The sequence below is a fragment of the Nomia melanderi genome, chromosome 6 (assembly GCF_051020985.1).
Source record: "Nomia melanderi isolate GNS246 chromosome 6, iyNomMela1, whole genome shotgun sequence".
NCBI classification, from domain to species: Eukaryota; Metazoa; Arthropoda; class Insecta; order Hymenoptera; family Halictidae; genus Nomia; species Nomia melanderi.
Genome location: NC_135004.1, coordinates 18,976,091 through 19,000,161, shown reverse-complemented (window position 1 = coordinate 19,000,161; position 24,071 = coordinate 18,976,091). Strand labels below are relative to the sequence as shown.

Genomic DNA, 24,071 nt, shown 5'->3' with positions numbered 1-24,071 from the left:
CAAATAATATATTCTCGAACATAACCTAAACATAATAATAAAGATAACCATTGAAATACTGCAAACTGTTGTTGGGTTAGAAGTGATTTTTAACATTTTTAGTCGAATAACGAATCAAAATCGCAATGAAAACACAAAATTGGAAAGAACTGGAAGTACCTTTGAGCGATTCTGTATTGAAAACTATTGAAGAATTAAAATATTCTTATATGACACCGGTACAGGTAAATGTTATAAATGAAAATTATAATTTTAATTGAAGTCACGATTCAGGATTTTAGTACCATCGTTGATGATAAGAAATACCTTTATGTAACTAAAGATAATAATTAAAAATTAAATATTATTTATATTCTTCATAAAATTGTAAACAGGCAGCCTCCATACCATTATTATTAAAAGGTAAAGACGTTGCGGTAGAAGCGGTAACAGGTAGCGGAAAAACAGTTGCTTTTATAGTTCCCATGTTAGAAATTTTACAGGTATCTATATATCTATATTTATTTATTTATTTATTTATTTGTTTGTTTGTTTGTTTGTTTGTGTGTTTACTTATTTATTTATTCGGACAATATTCGTTCAACGTAAAGAAACAATTGTTATTAAGTAAGTATTTTTCATGGAAAAAAGAAACGAAAAGAGAAATGGAAATCTACAGAGGTTGGAGCAATAATAATCAGTCCAACAAGAGAATTGGCGGTACAAATCAGTGAAGTCCTACAAAAATTTTTAAACAATCTCTCGCATTTAAAACAAGTATTACTTGTTGGTGGTATAACGATTGCAGAAGATGCAGAGAAACTTAGAAATGGTGCAAACATTATTGTAGCAACACCTGGTAGATTAGAAGATATATTATCTAATTGTAAAAGTATAAATCTGGCTGTTCGTGTGAAATCATTGGTAAGTGATTTTAAAATTTAATAATCTCATTGCCATAGAGTCATGATGCCTTTAATGGAATTTTAATTATTTCATTATAGGAAATATTAATCTTAGATGAAGCAGACAGATTATTAGATTTGGGTTTTTCTGCAACATTAAACACTATATTAAGTTATTTGCCTCGTCTTAGAAGAACAGGTTTATTTTCTGCAACACAAACAAAGGAATTACAGCAACTGATCAGAGCAGGCTTAAGAAATCCAGCTTTAATATCTGTTAAAGAAAAAGCAAATATTTCAACACCATCAAATTTAATAAACAGTTATACTATTGTAAATACAGAATATAAATTTTCCGCAATGATAGACTTCATACAACAAAAAGGAATTAATTTAAAGTATATGGTTTTTTTATCTACATGCGCATGTGTAGATTATTTTAGTCATGTTATTCAGGTGTAAGTTATATTATAAATATATATATATATATATAAAATATAAATCTGTAAAAATAGACTTTATGCAAAAATATATTTAATTTTTAGAATGCTGCCATCAGTCCCAATACTTGCTATACACGGCAAAATGAAAGGCAAGAGGTATAAAGTATTTGACGAATTTCGACGTATTGATAGTGGTATTTTAATTTGCACTGATGTAATGGCTCGTGGCATAGATATTTCAGAAGTTAATTGGGTATTACAGTATGATCCTCCTTGCTCAGCTAGTAGTTTCGTACACAGGTAATAATAATCAGAGTATAATACATGTTGTGATACATGAATTACTTATTTGAATTATTAAAATTAAATGCTCTACTCTTTTTTTCCAGATGTGGCAGAACTGCTAGAATTGGAAATGAAGGGAATGCATTATTATTCTTAATAGAAAATGAAGATGCATATATCAATTTTATTAAGAAAAATCAAAAAGTAGACTTACAAAAGGTAGACATAGAACCATCTATAAGTTTGTATGAAAAATGTTTAAAATGCATGAGAGATTTACAAAAAAAGGATCGATTACTTTTTGATAAAGCAAACAGAGCATTTGTATCATACGTACAAGCATATAATAAACACGAATGTAATTTGATACTAAGGTTGAAGGACATCGATTTAGGCAAACTTGCAATGAGTTTTGGACTGTTGCGTATGCCTCGAATGCCGGAGCTTAAGGGAAGAAATACAGAATCTTTCAAAGAAGAACATGTTGATATTAATTTAATTAGTTATTTAAACAAACAAAAGGAACGAAATCGTTTAGAAAAACTTCAGGTCTTCCAAGATAGTGGAATATGGCCTACTATGCATAAACGTAAACGCAAACAATCTGAACCGTGGTCTGAAACTAAGAAGAAAAAAATGGAAAAACAGGAAAATCGTAAAAAACGACAAGAAAAAAAGATTAAACAAAGAATGAATTTAGTGAATTCAACGAATTCAACAAAGAAGAAAAGAAAGAAAATTAGTCAACAGGATATTGAAGAACTTTCAAAAGATATAGCATTAATAAAACAATTAAAGAAGAAAAAGGTACTTATAGTCTATACTCGATTTTTTAAGTATTCTAATTAATTTTAATATCTGTTTTCAATTTAATTCTTTTAGATTTCTGAAACAGAATTTAATGTTGCTTTTGGAATTGATTAAAGAGTTGAGTTAAATATATATATATATATATATATGTACAGAAGAAAAATCTTGCTGCCTAATATTAGATTGTACAATTTGTGTATACAAAACATTGTCATCCAGTAAAAAGATAAGGTAAACGATTTTACAAGGTTATAAAGCACGAATAATGACAATCCCGATCCAATTGCTCTTAAACAGTATCCTCTTTGTACATCCTCTATGAAACATTACATTAAGTAAATATACAGTGAGACTGAGATAGAGATAAGTCATTACTGAATATTATATTGCCAATTTTTTAAATAAAAAATCAAGTAAAAATTGAATGTGTAACTTGTAGATACATATATACGTTATTTAAGCATGAAAGAATTTTTTTAACTATCTCAAGAAAATGTGCAGATAATTAGATAATACATTAAGATTATACTTATAATTTAAAATTATATTTATTAACATAAATCGGTTAAATATGCAGCTATTGGAAAAAAATTGAATATTGAGTCTGTCACGACACGGGTCCGTAAAGGGTTAAGTCCCAGTCCCCGAGCTGCTCGTACCCCATCTATGTTCACTGCCATTGTGGTATGGAATGATGCCTTTTAGTAGTAGTAGTAGTAGTAGTAGTAGTAAACACAGATGAGATATAAATGTTTTTCAGGAGGGTATGGGGTTTTGTAGATGTGATAAATGCCGAGATTTTAATTGGGAGACATAAATTAGTGTTTAATACATTATTGAATTTGTTTGTACAGATTGTAAATATCATATCGAACGTTTTACACATTTGTGAGATATCTTCCAAAACACGTAGGTACTTAGATTTTCCCTGTGGTAGAAGGAGAAAGCATGATAGTGATGACCAGTAACAGATTTCTTATGGGATATAGGTGGTGAGTCATACGTTTGTAGAAGTGTTCAGGGACTAAACAAGTTTGCGTTTGGATAAAATTGCATTCGTTTATATAAAATTAAATATAGCAATATTGAGACAAAATAAAAATAACTAAAAATGAGTGATATAGAATCAAATGATCATCCAAAATGGTTGTTAGAATTAGAAAATAGGAAAAGAAAGGTGAGCTAACAATTTAAATATTTGATTGAGAACATATATTATTACATTTAATTATTATTATTCATATAATTTATGCAATTGTTTAACCAAATAGTTTACTTCTAATACTACTGTGATAGTTTTTAAATTGATAAATGATATTTGTAATAATGACACGTACAGGTACAGTAAAACATATATCATTTACAAAATGATAAAGATTATTATTCTACAGAATTTTTTAATTCAATTATTCCTTTATTCAGCCTCGATTGGCGCATGAAGCTGGAGCTGGAGCTTCATGTATGATTTGCAAAAGTACGTGTCCAGGTTTAGACTTACACTTTTGGAGAAAAACTTGCAAAAATTGTAAATGCAGTAAAGATGATCATGATGTGGACGACGAAGATTTTCCTCAATTTGATCTGTTATTTGGATCCTCCAAAAAATATAAAAAAAAACCGATATGTAAGTACTATTAATATTAAATATAGAATATACAATACTGTACCTTGGTAGTAATATTTGTTTTTAATGACACTTTGTTTAGTGTTGCGTATACATGATCGAAAAGAACATGCGCAAGAAGCATTTGAATGGATCCCACCAGATACAACAAAAGAAATTGCTACAGAGTATATGAAAGCTTTGCCGATAGAAAAATTACCTATTAAAGGTTCAGCTGGTGCAGCCTTAAGAAGGCAATTATTGCAAAAACAATTACCTCTTCACGATGTAGATTATAAAGTTTGCGATAAATTAACTGAACAAGAACAGAAACAATTTGAAAAATATTTAGAAAATATAAAGAAATATGTAGGACAAGGAACAGTGACAAAGGTAAATTAATTTACTAAAAATCTAATGTATCATACTCTCAATATAGTTGCATTGAATGCTTTTTTTATTTTATAGATATTAAGTGCGCGACCATTCGATCGGTTGCTAATGACGCCCGCTAATGCTACTGACATGCAACCTTGCAGTCCACAAAATAAACATAACATACAATCGAACACGGTTCAATTACGCACACCGAGTAGTTTCATAATTTCAAAAAGTCCATATAAAAAGGATGCGCACTCGAAATCAAACAATTATGAAGCATCGTTGCCCATTTCAGTAATGGTAAATAATACCAGTACAACACCAGTGTTTGAAACACTTAATACAATTAGTAATAATTGTGAAATAGCCAAGTCAGAACCAATTAGGAGTGGAGTATATAATAAGGGTATTTCGTCAATTAATTGTCAAAGAGTTAATAACAATCATCGAGATATTACAAGTAAAGAAGTTTCAATCCCTAACTATTCGGAATGTTCAGATCCTGAAGGTACAATGCCTCAGAATTCTGTAGAACATTACGAAGAAGTACATAACGTATTAAAGAATCCACCAACCTCTCTCTCGCATTCAAAATCAATTAATAACGAAGCGTATATCGCAGAAGCTATATTAGCGGATGCTTTACTTCCTCCTAGTACAGTGCATGCCAATGACATTATTGGTAGTACATTAGATCAAAAGGGTTTGAAGTATATACGAGAGAAACTTACAAATAAATATAGCAACCAAGGGAATCATCAACTGCAACCGTCGTGCAACGCGTACAGCTTTGCAAACGATTTAGATAACAATGACTTATTAAAAAATAATATTTCACCGCAAAGCATAAATGCTGACAATAAGAGTGATATAGCGACCATTATTACTGCCGCAAAGAACACACCCAATGCTTTAACTCCGTTGAAAGGCAAAATTCAAACAGTAGAAAAACCCACTAACGAATCTAAGCGAACAGAAGCGGAAAAAGAAGTAATGAGAATGAATTCGCAAAAGGTCCAATCGACTCCTCTTGACGCGATAATGGCGCACTCGAAATTAACAGCCGATTCACTTACACCAGCCTCGTTACCACGAATGTGTGAACATTCCAAGATCAGTAATCATCCGGCAAAGTTGAACAATTATTCGGTACCATCCACTATTATCTACTCAGAGAAATTACAAAATCATGCATTTCCCTATAAAAGTATCGACAGTACGAACCAACCAGCAGACAATTCACTGAAGATAGAGCAGCTTAAAGATGGTGTGGAAAATCTAACAGTGGATCCTGTTAAACTACAGAAGTGCCATAAGTGCGAAGAAGTAATACGCGTCGGTGATGTCGCTGTAATTACAGAAAAAGCTAAAAATGCTATGTGGCATCCTGGATGCTTTGTCTGTGACACTTGTAACGAGCTATTAGTAGATTTAGTGTATTTTTACTATAAAAACAAATTGTACTGTGGAAGAGATTTATCATCGCTTCTGGGAATTCCTAGATGTTTCGCCTGTGACGAAGTAATTATCGTACTTTATGATGCTTTTCAACATTTTAGATACACGCCAGCTAACTTTCATTCATTTTTTCAGCTAATTTTCCTACGAGAATATACTGTCGCCGAAGGACACAATTATCACGTAAAACATTTTTGTTGTTGGGACTGCGATATTCCTTTAGCTGGGAAACAATATACTACGGAGAGTGATCGTCCATTGTGCCTTCCTTGTTATCAAAAAACATACGCGAAAACATGTAATACGTGCAACAAGGTAATCGCTGCAGATCAACAAGGAGTAGCTCTGAAGGATTTAAACTTTCACGCGACAGGAAGTTGCTTCTGTTGTCATGTTTGTAACAAAAATCTATTAAAAGCTCGAACAGCGATTAAAGAGAAAAAATTATTCTGCAGCAAAGAATGCATTGGAAAGTTTAGCCAACTGCCGACATAGTAACTAAATTATTTTTTATATTTTGCAATATTTTTTAAGAAAAACGTACTACTTGATTTCAGTGTATACAGGCTAATAATAGAAAACACGGACCACTGAAAAATAAAAATATTTTACATGATATTTGATAAGAAAAATATATTTTCAAATATATTTAGAATATTGCCATTAATTCTAACAATTACAAAATATACTTAATAAAAATGTTTATTTTAATTAAACATAATCTATATACTCACGTTCTTTATATTATTAAAATGTACTATTACTAAAGTCTATAGTATTTATATGAAAAGTTGTTTACATCACATGCAGTCTAAATTATTTAAAAAACGGCATTAGCATTTATGTTATTTCGCATAATGCCTTAAGAACTTACAAAAACTAAGTTCCATTTTGTTTGAAAAATGAGAATTACATTTCCGAATGAATTCAATTGATCCCGATATTACTGATAAACATTATTTCAAGTACGACGTGTTACGTACAACACAAGATTCTTTTTGCAGGTGATCTTGTGAAATCAATTTTTATAAGTTCGAAAGCAACGGAGAATTACATTCTGTTACGTTAACTTCACGATATTTCGTACGTTGATCTGTAATAATTAATTCTAAAGAAAAAATAAAATAATTATATGTATACACACTGTATTATAATACAATTCAAACCTGTTTCGTTATAAAATTCCTTAAAAGTCCGTATCTGAACAATTTCTCAAATCTAAATACTTTCATTGTGCAGCGACTCTTAAATAAATCCGATTAAAGAATACTTTCTATTAAGAGTAAAGACTATACAACACAGAATAACTTTCTGATGGTAATGTGTACTTTCGTGAATTTTTGTTTTCTGCCTACAAGTGTTTTCAAGTATAATTTAATACAAATATTACATTTACACATATCATTTTCTGGCCTAATCTCATTTTTATCTTTATTTTTAATGTTTACCAGTCTCTTTTATGTAAACAAGTACGAACATATTTAATATAGAACTTTGACCATTAAATGAGCATTAAATAGAGAAACATACTTACTGCATTCAAATAAGCGAGTAATCAATGCATGTACATCTTATAAACAACTTTCGAGTATTTATTCTAGTTTTGTTAGCCTTCATTCCGAATCGCTATCGATAACTTTTGAAACTCTCTTCAAGGTACTGCGTACTTCACGATGATCTGTAGGAGCTTCTTTCTTTCTCTGAGCGCGCGTGACACGTCCTAAAAATAATATATTGCAATCACTGATGATTATTACAATATTAATAATATATACGTATATATAAAATCATTGATAGGACTGTATGAAATTCTTAACCTTCTGATATAATATTGCTGGTGCTCAATTCAGCAACATCTTTTAGTCTCTCATTTCTTTGTTTAGCTTTTTTGCATTTTTCCAAAGTTGGTTTCCCAGTGATCCCATTCTTCTCCAATAATTCTTGAAGACACGCTATTTTTGCAGCATTCGATTTACATCCAACCCAGATAGTGTTATATGATTTAACCCGTATTCCAGCAGTTCTGATATATTTTTTCAGCAGTTCGATTTTTCTATCGCTTGCTTTAACTTTTTTAGTGCCAGAATCTTCCTTTGACTTCTTATCGTCTATTGTATCAGAATTTTCATCATCCTCCTCTCCTTCTTCTTCTTCTTCATCTAATTTTTGATCTGTCTTTTTCGTTCTATCGTGACTTCCTTTTGATTCTGAGGATAACTTAGAATTTTTTTTGTTCGTTATTGTTTTCTTAAGTTTTTTCTTAGTTCGAGGACTGTAATCTTCGTCAGAAACATCATCATTTTCTTCAGAATCGCCGTCTGGCGGTTTGCTAAAGGATGTTCGAGCCTTTCTTTTTCCTTTCTTTGCATTTTGCTTAGACTTGACTTCGGACACATCTTGCGAATCTGACTTGTCTGCTTCAGAAGAGCTAACATCAAGTTCAGAATCATTAGGTTCAGCTTTCACAATTATTGTCTTCGGTTTAGGCTTTTTCTCCTTTTCATTTTCAGATTCAGAAGAACTGGAAGATTCTTTGTCACTAGCACATTCTACTGAAAGTTCTAGGCCTTCTACTACTTCTGCATCTTCTGTTTGTAATTTATTTCGCTTCTTTTTACTCTTAATATTATTCTCTGCTTCCTCTGTTTCTTCAACCTTTATTATTGCCTCTTCTCCATCATCGTTTGATTCAGATTCTATATTAGCCTTTCAAATAAAATGGAAAGCAATATAACGTTCAGTATTTAAATAAAATATCTATTAAATGTGTAACAGCTTACCTTATGTTCGCTATCCATAGAATTCTCACTTTTAATTTCTTTTTCTTCATTAGTAGTAAAACTTTCTTCGTTATCGTCTTCAGATTTTACATTATGAATTATTTTTTGATCATTATTTATATTTCCTGCTGATACCGATTTATATCTTACTTCTTTGTTATTAGAAATATTTAAATCTTCTTTGTTATTAGAATTATTTGTAGCTTTCATCTCTTCCTCCTTATCAGAAATGTTTGTATCATCTGCTTCTTCTTTTATGATAATGCCATTTGCTTCTGATTTCTTTTCCTCAGATGCAATTTTATCGGTAGAAATACACAACTTTTTCGAAGATAAATGCAACTTTTCATCATCTGAATTTTCTTCTCGTAGCCTTTTTTTTGTAAGTTCATTGGTGTCTAAGGAATCATTTAAGTTATTTTTACTACCTTGATCGGTTTCAACCATTTTTTACAGATTCACCTAAAACAATAGGAAGTTATTCAAATATAAAAATCTGTTAGGAGTAACTTTGATTTACTGCATAATAATGTTAATAAAAGCTAGTTTAAACAAATATAGATATATATATATATATATATACTACATGTACATATATGTACATGTATATGTATATGCACATGTATATATATATTGTTTATACGTATTAATTAAATTCTTTTACGCCAATTCCTAAACTAAAATGAATGAAAAAATGTATTAATATAAATAATTATTACAATAATTATGAGAATTGTTAATCATTTTTGTTGGAAGTAATTGTGAATGTTTATCAGGAATTAACGTATTATCATGGAATTATGAATATAGTAAATATTTACCATGGACTTAATAAATGTAGGATATTTTGACTTAATTTACAGCAGTCACTTTAATAAATCAAATTACTGAAACAATAAAGCACAACAATTAACTGAAACTGTTAAAACGGTAAGCAACATTCAATTAATATCACGAGAGATAGTCACAACGTTTGCGCGGCAAAATCTACGACGCGGTAACTGCGTAGTCGCGATTGGTTGTCTAAACCATGTATACTTCAAGTATAACGTACACCTGAGTAACTTACTACTTACTTACTTTTTATTGTATTACAAATTTTTTACACGGTATGCATTCAGAATTTTTATAATACACATCAACAGTTATAATATTATTCAGTATACGTCTGTAAACGTGCACTTAATTAGTATGGTATCTTTCAAGCAACGGTGTCTAACTGGATACGCGCGGGCACTCTAGTGACACTCTCCTCACGAAAAGTTACCCTCTTCATACCTACTTTTACCTGTTTGTATTTAACACTACATAGAACTGCTCACATTCACAATCTCGAAAAGCTTTTTGAGAGAGGTAGTGGGAGCCACGTACTCCCGCCCTCTGACCCAGCGTCGTCGAACCGCCAACACGTGAGAAGCTTAACAGAATTTTATTTTACTGCGTACCTAGTTTCTTCTGGTAGATTGTCCCTACACTGTTCTCTTGTAGAGTTACTAGCGAGAGGGGAGTAAGTTAGTACCCCTACCTAGACAGTTACCACCTTAATAGACACCTCTGCCCTAGAGAGCTCATGAGCCGTCAAGTTGACAGCTTTGGTTACATGTCCTGCAAGCAGATACGTAGAATTTCCAGTATACGTATTTGAGTTATAGGTTATAAATATCATAAACATGAAACGTAAGAAAGAGAAACACGAATTTGTACAAGAAAGTAAAAAATCACGGAAGAAACATAAGAAAAAACATAAAAAGCACAGGAAACATGATATATCGGACTCAAGTGATGTAAGTACAATCCGATATTGTCACGTACACTATTTCTAATTTCTTTCTGTGTACTTTGATTGTTTACATTTATGATTAGAAAAATAATCAAATTTTAGGATAGTAGTGGAAGTGAACAAGAATGGGTGGAAAAATCTACACAATCTCAATCAGTAAATCAAGACGTAGGTACTTTACCTACAAAAACAGAGGAATCTTGTAAAAGAGAAGAGTGGATGGATGCGAAAAATATATTTCCTTGCATCTTTAATGATAAAAGATCATTGCCCGTTAGCATGAACAAACAAACCAACCAATTGGATTTAGATAAAGTAGGACAAAGCAGTAAAGAATTAAATCCATATTGGAAAAATGGTGGAAATGGTTTACCTTGTGCAGATTTAATAAATACAAATAAGGACCAAATCATGGATGCAAACTGGCTTAAGAAAAGCCTTTTGCGAGCACAAGAAGAAGCAGAAAGTAAAGGGAGATGTTTAGAAGAAATTGCAGCTGAGAGATGGGGTGTAAGTACATATGATTGTTTGATATATAATATTATGTTGTAGGCCAAGGCCTGATTCTATGCTAAAGAGCCAGTTGAAAATGTACCATAAATTTTTCTTGGTGAATCTTGTTACTCATTTTTGCATGTAAAAAATAAATTTTATTCTACATTTCTTTCACGTAGAATCATATTCTAGCCAACAATAATACATTATGCAAGACATTCTGTAGAAATAATGCTAATACGCTAGTGTTAATTTCCTTAGTCTTTAGAAGTTATTCAGTCAATGATATTGAAAGCAGAAAAAACATCAAGAGACAAATTAAAAAATAATATAGGAAGCAATAAAGCATATAAGATTGAAGATCATAGGAAGAAAAATAAAAGACATGAAGGTAGTGGACACCATTCAAATTATTCTGTAAAATTAAAAAATGATCATTATAAATCTAAATCCAAAAGTCATAATCAAAGTGAACAACATAGAATACCGGATACTGTACATCACAGTAAACATAAACCAACATACAAAAAGCCTACAGATGATGATTGTCCTGTTAATACTTCACATAGTATACATTATTCACGTATAAAAAAGTGGCAAAAGTCAAAGATATCGGATAAAACTGAAGAAAATGAATTGAATGCTTCTGAATTGAAGACTGTCGATGTTCAATGCAATAGTAATATTAATAATATAGGTAACAAAGAAATTCAAACTATAACAGAATCAGAACTAAATAAATTAGGAGCAAAAATTGTTAAAGCAGAAATAATGGGTGATATTGTACGTTTTATACCTGGTTTTTATACTTAAATGTACAGTAAGTACTAAAATTATAATAATTTACATACTGTTTTTGTAGAAACTTGCTGCTGAATTAAAAAATCAATTGAAGAAAGCTAGGGAACTAGCGACGAATACTACTCAATTGGATAAATCTGAGAAAGATCAGACTGTAATTCTTACAAGGACTGATACTAAAGGTACATTGAAGATAATGAATTTCAACCTACAGGCAAAGGTTCATTAATGAGAGATATTTCGTATAACAGGTGTTACAAGGCCATTGGAATCTAGAAGTCAGTTTACAGAACCTTCAGAGAATGTCGTAAAAAAGAATGTACAAACTCACTCTGCAGGGAAAAGAATGCTACATTATTATGATGATGATAAATATTCGTTACAGCAAATGGTAAGTGTCTCATTCAAATACAATAATTACGTTTGTTAACATTATATCTAAACAAGATAATAAATTGTCTTAGTTCCAACGTGAAAAAGGAAGGTCAACAAATGAAGATGATGCTCTATTTGCTAAAGTTGCTTCTAAGGTATACAGGAAAACAAAACACTTATTTTACTATTATTACATATTACTAAATATATAAATTTCCAGAATATGAATATGGATGAAATATTTGAAGAACAAATTACACGAGTTCAATCAAATACAAACCGGGATGAAAAAGATCGTTCACTTGCTATCAAGGAACATAAACGACTATCAAAAAGTTTAGATACTTGTCACTGGTGCATAGATTCCAAATACATGTTAAAACATATGATTATTGCAATGAATTCTGAAATTTGTTTAAGTCTTCCTCCTTATACTTCTTTAACCGAAGGACATTGTATAATTACACCAGTACACCATATTGCTTGTCAATTGCAATTAGATGAAAATATTTGGGAAAAATTAAAGGTAAAATATAGTTATAACGTCTTATGAACATAAAGTATGTAAAATTTTATTTTTAGGTATTTAAACGAATTTTATATGACATGTTTACGGAACAAAATAAATATCCAGTATTCTATGAAAGTTATAAAAATCGTCACAAATTTTTGCATATGCAATTAGAATGTGTTCCTTTACCAAAAAAAATAGGTGAATTAATTCCAATGTATTTCAAGGTAAAATTATATATCTATAATGAATCGAATTACTTCAATTATTATAATTTATTATAATTTTTAATGTAGAAAGCATTACTGGAGTGTGAAACAGAATGGTCAATGAATAAAAAAGTTATTGAACTTGAACACAAGGATATACGAAAAGCCATACCAAATGGTTTATCTTATTTCATGATCGAATTTGAAAGTGGTAAAGGATATGCCCATGTTATAGAAGATGAACACTTATTTCCAACAAATTTTGCAGAGGTAAGTTTTGTTTTTCAAATAAACTTTAGAAGTAGAATTATCATTCATAGAAACAATTTTTAATACATATCATTTCAGGAGATTATCGGCGGAATGTTAGATTTAAATCATGATGTTTGGCGTAAACCTAAAAAAGAAAATTTTAATCAACAACGAGAAAAAGTATTAAAATTTTTAGAAATGTCAAGAAAATATGATTTTACAGTTACTTAATTTGATTTCTGCAATTATGCAACTCTAAAACATAAACTTGTACCTAAAATTAAAACTTGTAAAGATACATTAACGTTTTTCATAGAAATATGAATAACAAAAAATGCTATTTAAATTACATCTATTTCTTTTATTTAATGTATAAACAATAAATATCGATTTAATATTTTGTGACTCGTTCTTTATATTCATTTCAAAATCCTGCTACTGGTAATTTCTGAAAATATTCCTTTACGACAAAAGGAAAAAGTGATAAAACTTTGAAACGTTTCCCCATCTTATCATCATCCATAATCATTCGATATCCAGATTCTAAACGTTCACGCTCCTCTTTTGTAGCATTTTGTAGAAGAATTTTTAACCGTACATCAATTCCAAGATTTTTTAAAAAACATGCTTGAGCTATTGGTCCAAATGTTATAAGTCTGTTGTCTTTTTCTGCAACATTTTTTATAGCTGCAAAATCGACATCTGCTGTCAAATCTGCAGTTCCTGGATGTAATAGTGGATCGTGCACTTTATGTTTAGAAAATGCACGAAATGTATCTGTTTGATCATCATTGTGTCCATAGTCACAAATTAAAGCGAATCCACCATATTCCCACAAATATTGAGCTATGTAGTCTACTATTACCAGACTTTGTGGGCTGATTTCTATATGGTCCCTTTTTTCATTATCCTATAAAAAACAATAAAACATTTGTTTAGACGAATATCATTTGTTGCATAATTTGATAGTAAAACTAAATTCTTACAGCAATGTAAAACATTGCAGGTGTTTCTGCATTTGATAATACATAACGAAACTTTTCTTCTTTGCTTCCTTCAATTATATCCACTAGAACTTCTCTCCATCCACTATTAGTTTTCTAAAATTCAAAAAGTTTAATTTATATATATATATATATGATTTAAATTTTATGTTTACCTTTTAAATACCTGAAATTTATGTATTGGTAAAGCATCAAAAAATTCATGTGCTAAAAATATACTAAATTTTTTGGGCACATCTTTAACAGAATGATACCAATATATGTTTATACCATCTTCTGTAACACCTTCTCTATAATAAGTAATGTAATCGTGTTCGGACTCATTTGTTTCAATATTGTGTTCTTTACTCGTTTTACATAAATTATTTGCTTGAATTAATGATAATGCAGGACTGATCTCTACTAAATGTATTGATATATTGTTTAAGACATTTAGTTGTTTAAATACCTGTATAAATAAACATATGCTTGAATAATAAAATTAATATATTTTATATTTTTAATACTAATACCATACCCGTAATATATCTTTAATTAAAGTTCCTCTACCTGGTCCTAATTCGATGATTTGAAAGGGACCTTTAGCAATTTTCATTTTTTCATGGAGCATCCAAACTGCTATCATCTGAGAAGCGTAGAATCAAAATATAAATTAAAATTTTTTGTAGGAAAAGTATCTATTCTATATCTTCTACTAAAAGACTAAATGTAACTTACATACTTCTCCAAATAATTGTGTAATTTCTGGAGATGTTGTAAAATCACCTTCTTTTCCAAAGACATCTTTACTCATATAATAACCGGCAGTTGGATGAGTTAAAACTTCTTTCATATAATCAGCAACAGTCATAGGCCCACATGCTACGATTTTTGAGTATATATGTCGATAAAGGTTTGGCAATTTCATTTCATTTGAATGTAATGAGTTTGACGAATAAAAGGAATAACTTGTCTTTCGACAATTTATTAAAATTTTTGTTTCTAACAACCTGTAACTTTCCACGCATTTTCTAAAATTTCGAAACATTTGAGACATTGTTAAACTTATTTCTAACATTTAAAAATTTTTATTTAAGTAGAAATAATGTAATAAAAGTTAATCTTGCCGACTGGATCGTATTTGTTAACGTACATATGTATTACCTAGGTGTCTACTTATGTGTATATAATGAACCTACATTATGAGAGATGGCAGCACATTTGCATTTGTAGTTATACTAGAAATTGAATTACGGATAACGAACTATCTATTGATTTTATTATCATTAGTTCACATAAAAGGAACAGAATAAAAGTGTGATTATTAATTATTTCTGCAATTTATTATAAGATTATTGCATAGATTTTTGTTTAATAATTTATAGTGGTATACTGGTTTGTTCTAGTAATGTTAATTTGAATCAACGACAAACGTAAATGAGTAAAAAAGCAGTTTAAATCATGCTCTATGCACAAAAAATAAATGGAGCCAGAAATACAGCCTCAGAGATCTTTACCACCGTTAGTTGAAGGGAAAATTCATGGTTATTTAAAACTTGTTATAGATGAAGTCGTTTGGACGAAGAAAAGTTTTGGAGATATTAAAGTATTTGCATCTTGGTGGGGTGAAACTGTTAGTGCTCTATTTAGGTGAAGTATTTCAGACTTTTTAATAAAAATATTTATACAAATTGTATGCTTATTAATTCGTATTTATAAATACAAATATATTACATAACTTCTCTATCATTAATACAATAAAGTTCTTTTATTCTATCTTAAAGAAACTAAACTGTTTCATGGCTTTTACAAAGTACAGGTTTTTTTTCCAGGCCAGTTGACATTACGAAAAGTGTTACAAGATCAATATATGAAACAACAGAAATTTATGTTATTCGCACCAATATAAATTTATTTCAAGAGTATGTTGAAAACTGTGAAGGCATAGAATTAACAGTTGTGTCTGAAGAAGGCAATGTAGTTATAGGAACATCTAGAATCACAAATTTACTAAAAATTTTTGAATTAAAGCCATATTTCAAATATGTATCAATCATAAATGAATTTGAAAATAAAATAGGAGAAATACATGTTTCTATGAAATTAGATTATGCAACAAAGTTTTCAAATATGCAATTAAAAATACAGAAGCATATTAAAGATGATGGCATTGATAATATTGCACTTGTAAATGCTAATAGTTTTAAATATTCAAGAGATATTATAAATAATAATGACCTTGGTAATTTAGAAGTTAAAGAAAGTGAAGTTTATAAGTCTATTTTAAAGTCAAGAAGAATGAAGCTTCAAAAACCTTTAATTAAAGGTAATAAAGAAGTAATGGATAAACTTGTTGCACAACTTGTTGCAAGAGCTCAAAGACTTAGAGGAGCAATATTAAGAGAATCATGTAATGAAGATGATTTCGTTTTTAGTGATAATTCATTAAATAATAGTTTACATGGTTATGCCTCTGATAAAGATAATATAAAATTCTGTGAATACATTTTGGGTAAAGAATTGACTGGACTCGATGAGTCCAAGGCATTATGTATAGATAAATCAAACTTTCCAACTACAAGCTTGACGAATTCTACATCCAATAGTTTTAATGTTTCCAACCATAGTAAGAAGGAAATTACATCAAGCAGTTCTTGTTTTGCGCAAGCAAATTCTCCATTAGAGAAAATATTAGAAGACAAATTTGATGTCACCCCAAAAGGTACAAAACTCATTTAAATAAACATTCAAGATCCTTTAAGTATATAAATTAAAGTTCTAATATGATATATTTCAGAAAATTTACTCCTGAATCATATAAATAGTATTAGAGTTTTCGTGAAATCATTTACTCTGACTTCTGCTGGATATAGACGTGTAAAATCCTCTTCTTCGTCGCGTACGTTTATAAAATTGAAAGGCTTGAAATATAAAATGATGCATGGAGATCTTTCAAAATGTATATGTATTTTATTTTTTAATATATTTTGTTTTAGATAATGATACTACAACTGTGTATCCTATTTATTTTGTTCAGTATGATATGACGTTCGATCATATTAAAACAGCAGGAAAGAAATCAGTAAATAATAACAAATCTATAAGGATATGTTCTAGACGGCAAAGGGATCAAGGTATGTGTCATAAATGTGCTTTATTTACTTCCAAAATTTGTAGTGTGTTGTTAATGATATAATGATATTAATAATGATGTATTTTCATAGATATTTGTTTTAATCATGATGGCATTTATGAAATACCAAAATTAAAATTAAATACAGAGTATTTTATAAGATTTAAAATATTTATCCGTCATTTCAACAAAAAATCACTAACTGAGTTAGGTGCTGGTATTATGTCCATAAATGATGTTATAAAATCTGAAAATTGGAGTACTACTCGATATATAATTATCGCTAATAAAGGAATAAAAATTGGAGAATTAAGTGTAATTGTGGAATTAGGTTTAGATTTCATTCACTTTGGAAAACAATGTATTGGTAAGCATATTTTGATAGAAAAGAAATATGTTGAATCTAAAGATTTACATACATGTATTATACTTTTCTAGATAATATATATTTCAAAGAAAATATTCACAATCTGAAAGCAGTGCAAGAATTCAATCAGGATAAATATGATGAAAGAAACAAGAGTGCAATGAATATTCAATCCGACACACATGGTCAAGTATCATCAATTTCAGCAGAACAAATAAATTGTGTAACCACTGACAATGATCTAGATACTACAATTAATATATCTTACCGTGGAACAGAAAATTCTGATAGTAAAGAAAATGATGTAAAAAAAGAAGAAAATAATGCAACTGAAAAGGTATAAAGCAAAATTTGTAACACAAGTATATTTCATATAATTATCGTTGTTCGAGGAATAATTGTTTTGCAGGTTTTACTTCAAGGCTTTGTACATATAGCTGAAGGAAAAGATTTGTCAGAGTTAAATACTTACTTAATATGTAGAGCATTTTGGAAAGAAGATAAAAGTGAAAGTGCAATTTGCAACAACACAAAAAATCCATTTTATCAATTTTCTCAAGTAATTATATTATTTATTTACTTTTTATACCTTTATGTATAATAATTTATATAAAATATATAGGTAGAGAGTGAATCACCTAATAGTAAAATCACAAGTATCTTAGATGTTTTCAATGATATCAAAAAATTTATAAGAAAAAATATTTAGTTGAAAGGAACTGTCACAATGAAGAAAATGTTCTTTTAAAAGTCATATTTTCTGAGATCCCAACGACATTTTCTTTACATTGAATAACATATTTGCAGTACTAAAATAAAACCAATAAAATATAATATGTCCTGAAGAAAGAAATTTACATCATAATGTTATTTGATTATGTATGTGCGCGCATGTGTATAGCATACAAGAATATATTTATTTTTTTTATATTTCAGATAGTACCTGTCGTTCGTAACACTGATTCACTAAATCTTATGAAAAATAATTATATAATTATTGAAGTTTATTACAGAAACGATAACAATGTAGACAATATATTAGGATTGGCAAAATTACCTATACACCCATTATATGTTGCATATAGGAATCCCCATGTACTGCCTCACTTATTATTATCTAAAGTATATAATTTCTATCTGATATAATTTTCGGTTACATTGCAGATTAATTGAACTATTTATAAGTTTTTGTATTTTAATGTTTCAGTACCCTGTCGTAAGTGTAGATGAATGGGTACCAATTATCGATCCTGTAACTGGACAGTCTCATGGGCAATTACTTGCATTGGTAGCCCTTGGAACCACAGAGCAAATTACATTATTACAAAATATAAGAAATTTACAAAATGTCAGTAACGCGTCAAGTTGCGCTGAAAGTTTTTCTGAATTTGTAAATCATCCACAGAAAACACATCTCTCGCAAATAAATGTAGAGACAATTTCAAACAAAATGGGCGATCATCGCTTTTGTACAATTGATTCAGCAGAAAGGAAAGCGTGCTGTTTAAATTTAAGAACTCAAGAATGTCAGACGGATATTTCAACTATCGAAGAATTAAAATTAAGAGAAAGATCGCAAGAAGAAGCAAATTCGGAAGATATAACATTACATACTTCTATGAATTGTTTAATGAAGGGATTAAACATAGATGAAGTTAATTCAAATAATGAAATAAGTTTGGATGGTAAAGAACAAATGTGTACAAATTCGAAAGAACAAATATGCATCAGTAATTTAAATTTTAATAGTAGTTACTACGAGAGCGATAGCAATAGTATTAAACATAATTATCGGTTACCTACAGAAATGTATAGAAGTGTTGGTGTTGGTGCTGAATATGAGGAAGAAGTAGACCAACAAACAAACATTAATCACAACGGAAAATTATTTGATTTATCATCTGCAATTCATACGAAAGAAAGAGAATTAATGGATTCTGAATGTAATCGAACAATGTTCCGAGCCGTCGTTGAGATTGAATGTGCATTACATTTGCCAAAATTAGAGAAGATCAATGAAATAATCGAACCCAGCACATATGTATCTTTTCAGGCTAATAAATGTGATCCATCAAAACATTTAAATTCTTATATGATTACCAATGTTTTCCCACGTAGTTGTAATCCTAAATGGAACTGGAAATGTGATGTAAAGCTGCCGGTAGAATTACTTTTATGTGTATGTTGCTATTAAATTCTGTAAAGAATTTGACATTTTTTTCATAAAATTATATTTTTTAGGCTGAAAAGAGACTGATTTTAAAAATTTGGCGCTTATTAGATTCAGATGCAAGTATGCAAGTCAATTTAGAAAAGGATATTGTCATTGGATTTTCTGCGATTGATATTTCAGTTTTAATTTCTGGTTTTCCTACAATATCAGGATGGTTTCATATAATGGACTTTTCTGGAGAGTGCAATGGACAAATCAAAGTATTATTCAGGTTTAATTCACATACATATATTACTTTATTTATACATTTTATTTTAATAATTATATTTTAGGTATCCATAGCACCATTGGATAATTTATCATTGTTTAGAAAACCAACTCTGAGTACAACACGAATTTCAACATATGACATATCTCATTTAAGCCATTTACCATTGGATGCTCATGAGATATATTCCGATGATACAGAGAAAAATAACAATTTATCAATGCTTGTACAGGAAGAAACATCAGAACATAATGAAAATCAATCAACTGACTCTGTAACACACGTTAGTCTTGAAGATGTATCTATGTCATTCTTATCTTCATCTCTAAAGTAAGAAAATTAATTTTCGTTTCTCTGTTTCATAATACATATACGTTTTTAAAGAATAATTTCAACATTTCTATCTTTTATAGGAAAAAACTAACGGAATTAAATGAAATTACAAAACGTTTAGAATCACGATTACGTGATGTCACAAATACAGCTTTTGAAGATTACATTGAAAGTGAATTTGACTTAAATGAATCAAATAGTGACGCAGAAAATAACGATTACAAAAGTGCAGACCCTGTAGCATCCATTACAGTAAGTAATGATGGTGTAAAGCATCAAGTGTTTCACTTGGATAAAAAATTATTACAGAATACGGATGTTAAAGTGCACGATAATAAGAATACATCAAATGAAAATCAAATTCAAAATTGTCTATCATCCGATTTCTCATCGGACATTAACAAAAGAAAGAAATATAAAGAGACTACTGGATCTTGTTCTTCTTACGTGTCCAATTCTTACTCGGAAGGAAATGTAATAAACGATAATTGTCAAAAACATCATAGAAATGAATATTTAGTACAGAATATTAGAAAATTAGATAATAATTCCTCCAGTTATCCAGAACGAGGAACGAAAACGCACATAAATTATTTACTTGATAAACTATCTTTACAATTTCCTCTGCAATCACATTCGACTATAACTGTACCAATGAGAATAAACACCAATTTATTAACTGATTTACCCCAGAGCAACAACTATATGCAAAATAATAATACATGTGCTCAAGAGTTCAAAGCTTCTACGATACTAAAAGAAACAAATAGTGTACACGAACAAGGTACTTTTGAAAGTCAAGTAATAAATTGTCCATCTAATGGAGATAAAGAATATAATAATGGAAACTTGTACGAAGTATCGTCACAATCAGAAATTGTTAATAAGATGTCGACGGTAATCCGTGAAGAATTAGTTTCTGAAGAAGATAGCAATACATCAAAATGCGATGAGTTAACAACTTATCTAATAGCTTCGAACATTCGTCATATGGATCCAAACAATATTTTCAATCCACTTCTATGCTCACATTTAATACCAGATACGTATTGTTCACATACATCACCAGAGGAAGAGGCCATTGAACGGTTAGATAATCGTTATACCGAAGCTTTTATCACATCAGTGAACGATAAATTAGATAAAATAGGAAATGTAACGGAGATTTATCCGTCATCGTTAACAAATGCTGAATTATTTACCGTGACACCATCTGGTACATCGGAAAGCATTGATAACAATCTTAATGTAAATGTTCTTCGCAAAATCAGTTACACTGATTTACCTGCAAGTAATAGTACAGAATCAACTACAACAATATCGCCCCAAAGAACTTCAGTGAAACAGGTTGGTGTTGAAATAACTGAATGTAGTTACTCTACTTCCTCTGAAGCATTAGATCTCGTATTATCAAGACAAGCTCCTGATGGCGGTAATCCAATGGAAGATGTGACAAAACAATCAATTTTACAGCGATTAAATGACGGTCAAGGCTCATCATCGAATACTTGTAATTAATTACTTTATGAAATCATTATATCATTAATTATATTTAATATAAGTATATTCATATTCATATTATTTGATTTTTTAGTAAGGATTTGTTTAAATAAGTAAAGACGAATGTTCCACATTTGTGATTTATGGTTGAATTTACACTTATGTGTAATAATGCGAAAATTAACATACCTAATATCTATTATATGTTACACGTAAACTGACTACCATATGTATATACGATATCAGTGTAGAATAGCATATAATCACGCATAATATACAAACATCGTCAAACATTACTCGTTTACTGCAACAATAACATAACTCACAATCAGAGAACATCATATTCAAATGATAGATTCTTATAAGAAATTATTGAATTAGAAGATAAGCATTACAATATCAATACTCTATATCATGAATTCTCAATATGTAATTGTTTTTTCTACACCAGTAAGCTGAAAACAACAATTTTGGAGATATATCAGTGTTACATCAAATAAGCAACGTATGTATACTTCTGCACTCATATTCTTATTTTTTTATAACATTTGTACATATTATATTTAAAACATAGATATATGGAAGCAAATTAAAACAAATTCTGTGTAGTTAAGAAATATTTGCATTCAAATATAAATATAAATATAAAGGAAATAAATATATTATTCAAATTAGTAGATTTTGTTGTATTTCTATAAAGTACAACTTTAGTAGGAATTATAAAATGTGCGTTGACTGTATTTATCCTTTTAAATAACCAGACAGGTAAGCTTCTCTTCGTATCCACTGCGTAACAACATTAGGATACATTAACCATATTTTTGCAGTAGTCGTACAATGTTGATGTATAACTGAACAATCTCGTATTTTCTAAAATTTTATATAAAATATACGTGTATACAAATATATATGCAATACTATTAATTCCCTGTAGTGTCTGCACGCTTACACGAAATAATGTTAAATCTGATTTTTTATATGTATCTTGCGTTTCATATTCTTTAGTCAAACATGATCTACATAAAAATATTTTATTTTTCAAGTGCCAATAGTCATCGACTATTTGCTTTTTACACTTTTTACAAACATCTGTATTTTGAATACAACATTTTAAATCCACGCCAAGTTTCATTTGCACCCTACCACCAAAATTGTGCATGAATGCAATACCTCCTCCTTTAGCACTAGTGTACATCCCTGGACTGTTGTATACAAGTATTAATTTATCTCTGTTAAGTAACTGACACGATTACCTTCATAATTTTATTACTGTACCCTGGAATTGTATTTGCGCCGAAAGATCTTTTTTTAGAATTATGTTTAAAAGAATACTTGGGTTCATGTAATTGTTTAGGAAACATAGGAATATTGTAATCAAATGATGACGAGTAATCATTTTTATGCAAAACTTGTTTAGCAAATCTGGCAATACCACTGTAACCTTTTTTACTAATACTATGGGAACAAGGCTAAAATATGATATATTATTTGAATTTGTGTTACATTTACTTTAAAATACTTATATTATTGGCTGGTAGTACAAATAGTATTAAATTATACCTTGGTTTTAATGGCTTTATACGATGCTAAAGCATTATATGAATTCGGCGATACATTTGGATAATCCTCTAAAGTATAATGTCTCATAAATGAACTCATACCTTTCTTAGAAGTATCACGTGGACATCTAGATCCAAAGCATATTTGTTGTTGTTCTTGTTTCTGTATTATGTACTTAAATTCTATTTAGAAGAAAAATTGTTTATCAAATTCAAAATATACAAGAATATTTTACAATTTACTTAATAATACATTATAAAGGTAAAAAAACGAAGAACCACATTACCTTCCATTTCTTAAAATATTCATTTGAAACTTGACTTAAATTTCCTGTTATTTTCAATGTAATAAAATGATCGGAAAATCTTAAATATATTTCAAATAATTGCGAATAACTGATACCTGATAATTTTTCAAATAACTTTAAAATAAACGTATAATATCAAATTTGCATACTGCACAGACAATTTCTATGCAGACAAATAATTGCATGTCACATGTTTTACTCGATTTTATAAAATTTGAACGGGGAGTGATATCGTTACATGATTTGTAACAATACCTTTGACAATACTGGTATTTTCCATAGCGATACAATGTTGAAATTGATGTACGATTAGGCAATAAAAATTTCCATTTATCTTCTTCTAGTTGTTAAAATCTGGCGCCGTATAGCGCCCTCGTAAC

The 24,071-nt window shown here is 29.5% G+C and overlaps 7 protein-coding genes across 25 annotated transcripts in view; 4 read left to right on the top strand and 3 right to left on the bottom strand.

Annotated features, from left to right (window-relative positions):
• The first annotated feature begins 73 nt into the window (after positions 1–73).
• LOC116430242 (putative ATP-dependent RNA helicase DDX55 homolog) lies at positions 74–3,402 on the top strand. Of its 2 annotated transcripts, none has more exons than XM_076368607.1 (8): positions 74–224; positions 375–482; positions 631–903; positions 984–1,342; positions 1,430–1,627; positions 1,717–2,419; positions 2,495–2,653; positions 3,277–3,402. In XM_076368607.1, exons 1-7 carry the CDS (start codon positions 126–128, stop codon positions 2,534–2,536), a joined length of 1,782 nt encoding a protein of 593 aa, XP_076224722.1. In that variant the 5' UTR covers positions 74–125; the 3' UTR covers positions 2,537–2,653; positions 3,277–3,402. The 2 variants fall into 2 exon arrangements, with proteins under 2 accessions (XP_076224722.1, XP_031839947.1); XM_031984087.2 differs by lacking the exon at positions 3,277–3,402 and adding an exon at positions 3,000–3,106.
• Positions 3,304–7,001, top strand: Tes (testin LIM domain protein). 2 transcript variants are annotated; one of them, XM_031984071.2, is made up of 5 exons: positions 3,304–3,414; positions 3,845–4,046; positions 4,129–4,418; positions 4,494–5,927; positions 6,000–7,001. In XM_031984071.2, exons 2-5 carry the CDS (start codon positions 3,884–3,886, stop codon positions 6,357–6,359), a joined length of 2,247 nt encoding a protein of 748 aa, XP_031839931.1. In that variant the 5' UTR covers positions 3,304–3,414; positions 3,845–3,883; the 3' UTR covers positions 6,360–7,001. The 2 variants fall into 2 exon arrangements, with proteins under 2 accessions (XP_031839931.1, XP_031839929.1); XM_031984069.2 differs by lacking the exon at positions 3,304–3,414 and adding an exon at positions 3,449–3,599.
• LOC116430243 (uncharacterized) lies at positions 6,481–10,093 on the bottom strand. Of its 8 annotated transcripts, none has more exons than XR_012998830.1 (5): positions 9,466–9,675; positions 8,645–9,106; positions 7,682–8,570; positions 7,031–7,584; positions 6,481–6,957 (listed from the first exon to the last, which is right to left on the bottom strand). XR_012998830.1 is itself a non-coding variant. In XM_031984090.2 (5 exons), the coding sequence occupies exons 3-5, from the start codon at positions 9,089–9,091 to the stop codon at positions 7,478–7,480; spliced, it is 1,443 nt and encodes a 480-aa protein (XP_031839950.1). In that variant the 5' UTR covers positions 9,092–9,106; positions 9,466–9,531; positions 9,927–10,093; the 3' UTR covers positions 6,481–7,477. The 8 variants fall into 8 exon arrangements, 6 of the variants coding, with proteins under 6 accessions (XP_031839950.1, XP_031839951.1, XP_031839953.1 ...); XR_004235674.2 differs by having other exon boundaries at positions 6,481–7,215; positions 7,399–7,584; XM_031984090.2 differs by adding an exon at positions 9,927–10,093 and having other exon boundaries at positions 6,481–7,584; positions 9,466–9,531.
• An 89-nt stretch (positions 10,094–10,182) lies between these two features.
• Positions 10,183–13,464, top strand: LOC116430238 (CWF19-like protein 2). The gene is made up of 10 exons (XM_031984072.2): positions 10,183–10,428; positions 10,527–10,934; positions 11,181–11,702; positions 11,782–11,902; positions 11,972–12,111; positions 12,185–12,250; positions 12,316–12,621; positions 12,678–12,833; positions 12,903–13,085; positions 13,164–13,464. Exons 1-10 carry the CDS (start codon positions 10,315–10,317, stop codon positions 13,296–13,298), a joined length of 2,151 nt encoding a protein of 716 aa, XP_031839932.1. The 5' UTR covers positions 10,183–10,314; the 3' UTR covers positions 13,299–13,464.
• A 26-nt stretch (positions 13,465–13,490) lies between these two features.
• The window catches only part of LOC116430245 (protein arginine methyltransferase NDUFAF7, mitochondrial), a 31,308-nt gene continuing 20,727 nt past the window's right edge, over positions 13,491–24,071 (bottom strand). Inside the window, exons 1-6 of one of the 7 annotated variants that reach the window (XM_031984098.2) lie at positions 15,061–15,258; positions 14,793–14,932; positions 14,589–14,696; positions 14,238–14,519; positions 14,054–14,167; positions 13,491–13,977 (exon numbers count right to left, since the gene is read on the bottom strand). In XM_031984098.2, the coding sequence (XP_031839958.1) occupies positions 13,492–13,977; positions 14,054–14,167; positions 14,238–14,519; positions 14,589–14,696; positions 14,793–14,921 (1,119 nt within the window). In that variant the 5' untranslated portion in view covers positions 14,922–14,932; positions 15,061–15,258 and the 3' untranslated portion in view covers position 13,491. Of the gene's footprint in view, positions 13,978–14,053; positions 14,168–14,237; positions 14,520–14,588; positions 14,697–14,788; positions 15,259–24,071 lie in introns of those variants that run through there. The other 6 variants (XM_031984104.2, XM_031984102.2, XM_031984101.2 and 3 more) reach the window with 6 other exon arrangements.
• Positions 15,264–22,793, top strand: LOC116430234 (uncharacterized). 4 transcript variants are annotated; one of them, XM_031984062.2, is made up of 14 exons: positions 15,264–15,367; positions 15,457–15,700; positions 15,883–16,772; positions 16,848–16,949; positions 17,047–17,184; positions 17,275–17,550; positions 17,622–17,887; positions 17,960–18,109; positions 18,487–18,672; positions 18,758–19,729; positions 19,792–19,983; positions 20,056–20,321; positions 20,405–21,834; positions 21,919–22,793. In XM_031984062.2, the coding sequence occupies exons 2-14, from the start codon at positions 15,534–15,536 to the stop codon at positions 21,939–21,941; spliced, it is 5,058 nt and encodes a 1,685-aa protein (XP_031839922.1). In that variant the 5' UTR covers positions 15,264–15,367; positions 15,457–15,533; the 3' UTR covers positions 21,942–22,793. The 4 variants fall into 4 exon arrangements, with proteins under 4 accessions (XP_031839922.1, XP_031839923.1, XP_031839924.1 ...); XM_031984063.2 differs by having other exon boundaries at positions 15,290–15,700; positions 18,758–19,711; XM_031984064.2 differs by lacking the exon at positions 16,848–16,949 and having other exon boundaries at positions 15,290–15,700.
• LOC116430213 (uncharacterized) lies at positions 22,566–23,677 on the bottom strand. The gene is made up of 5 exons (XM_031984020.1): positions 23,671–23,677; positions 23,385–23,566; positions 23,100–23,293; positions 22,774–23,026; positions 22,566–22,694 (listed from the first exon to the last, which is right to left on the bottom strand). The coding sequence occupies exons 1-5, from the start codon at positions 23,675–23,677 to the stop codon at positions 22,566–22,568; spliced, it is 765 nt and encodes a 254-aa protein (XP_031839880.1).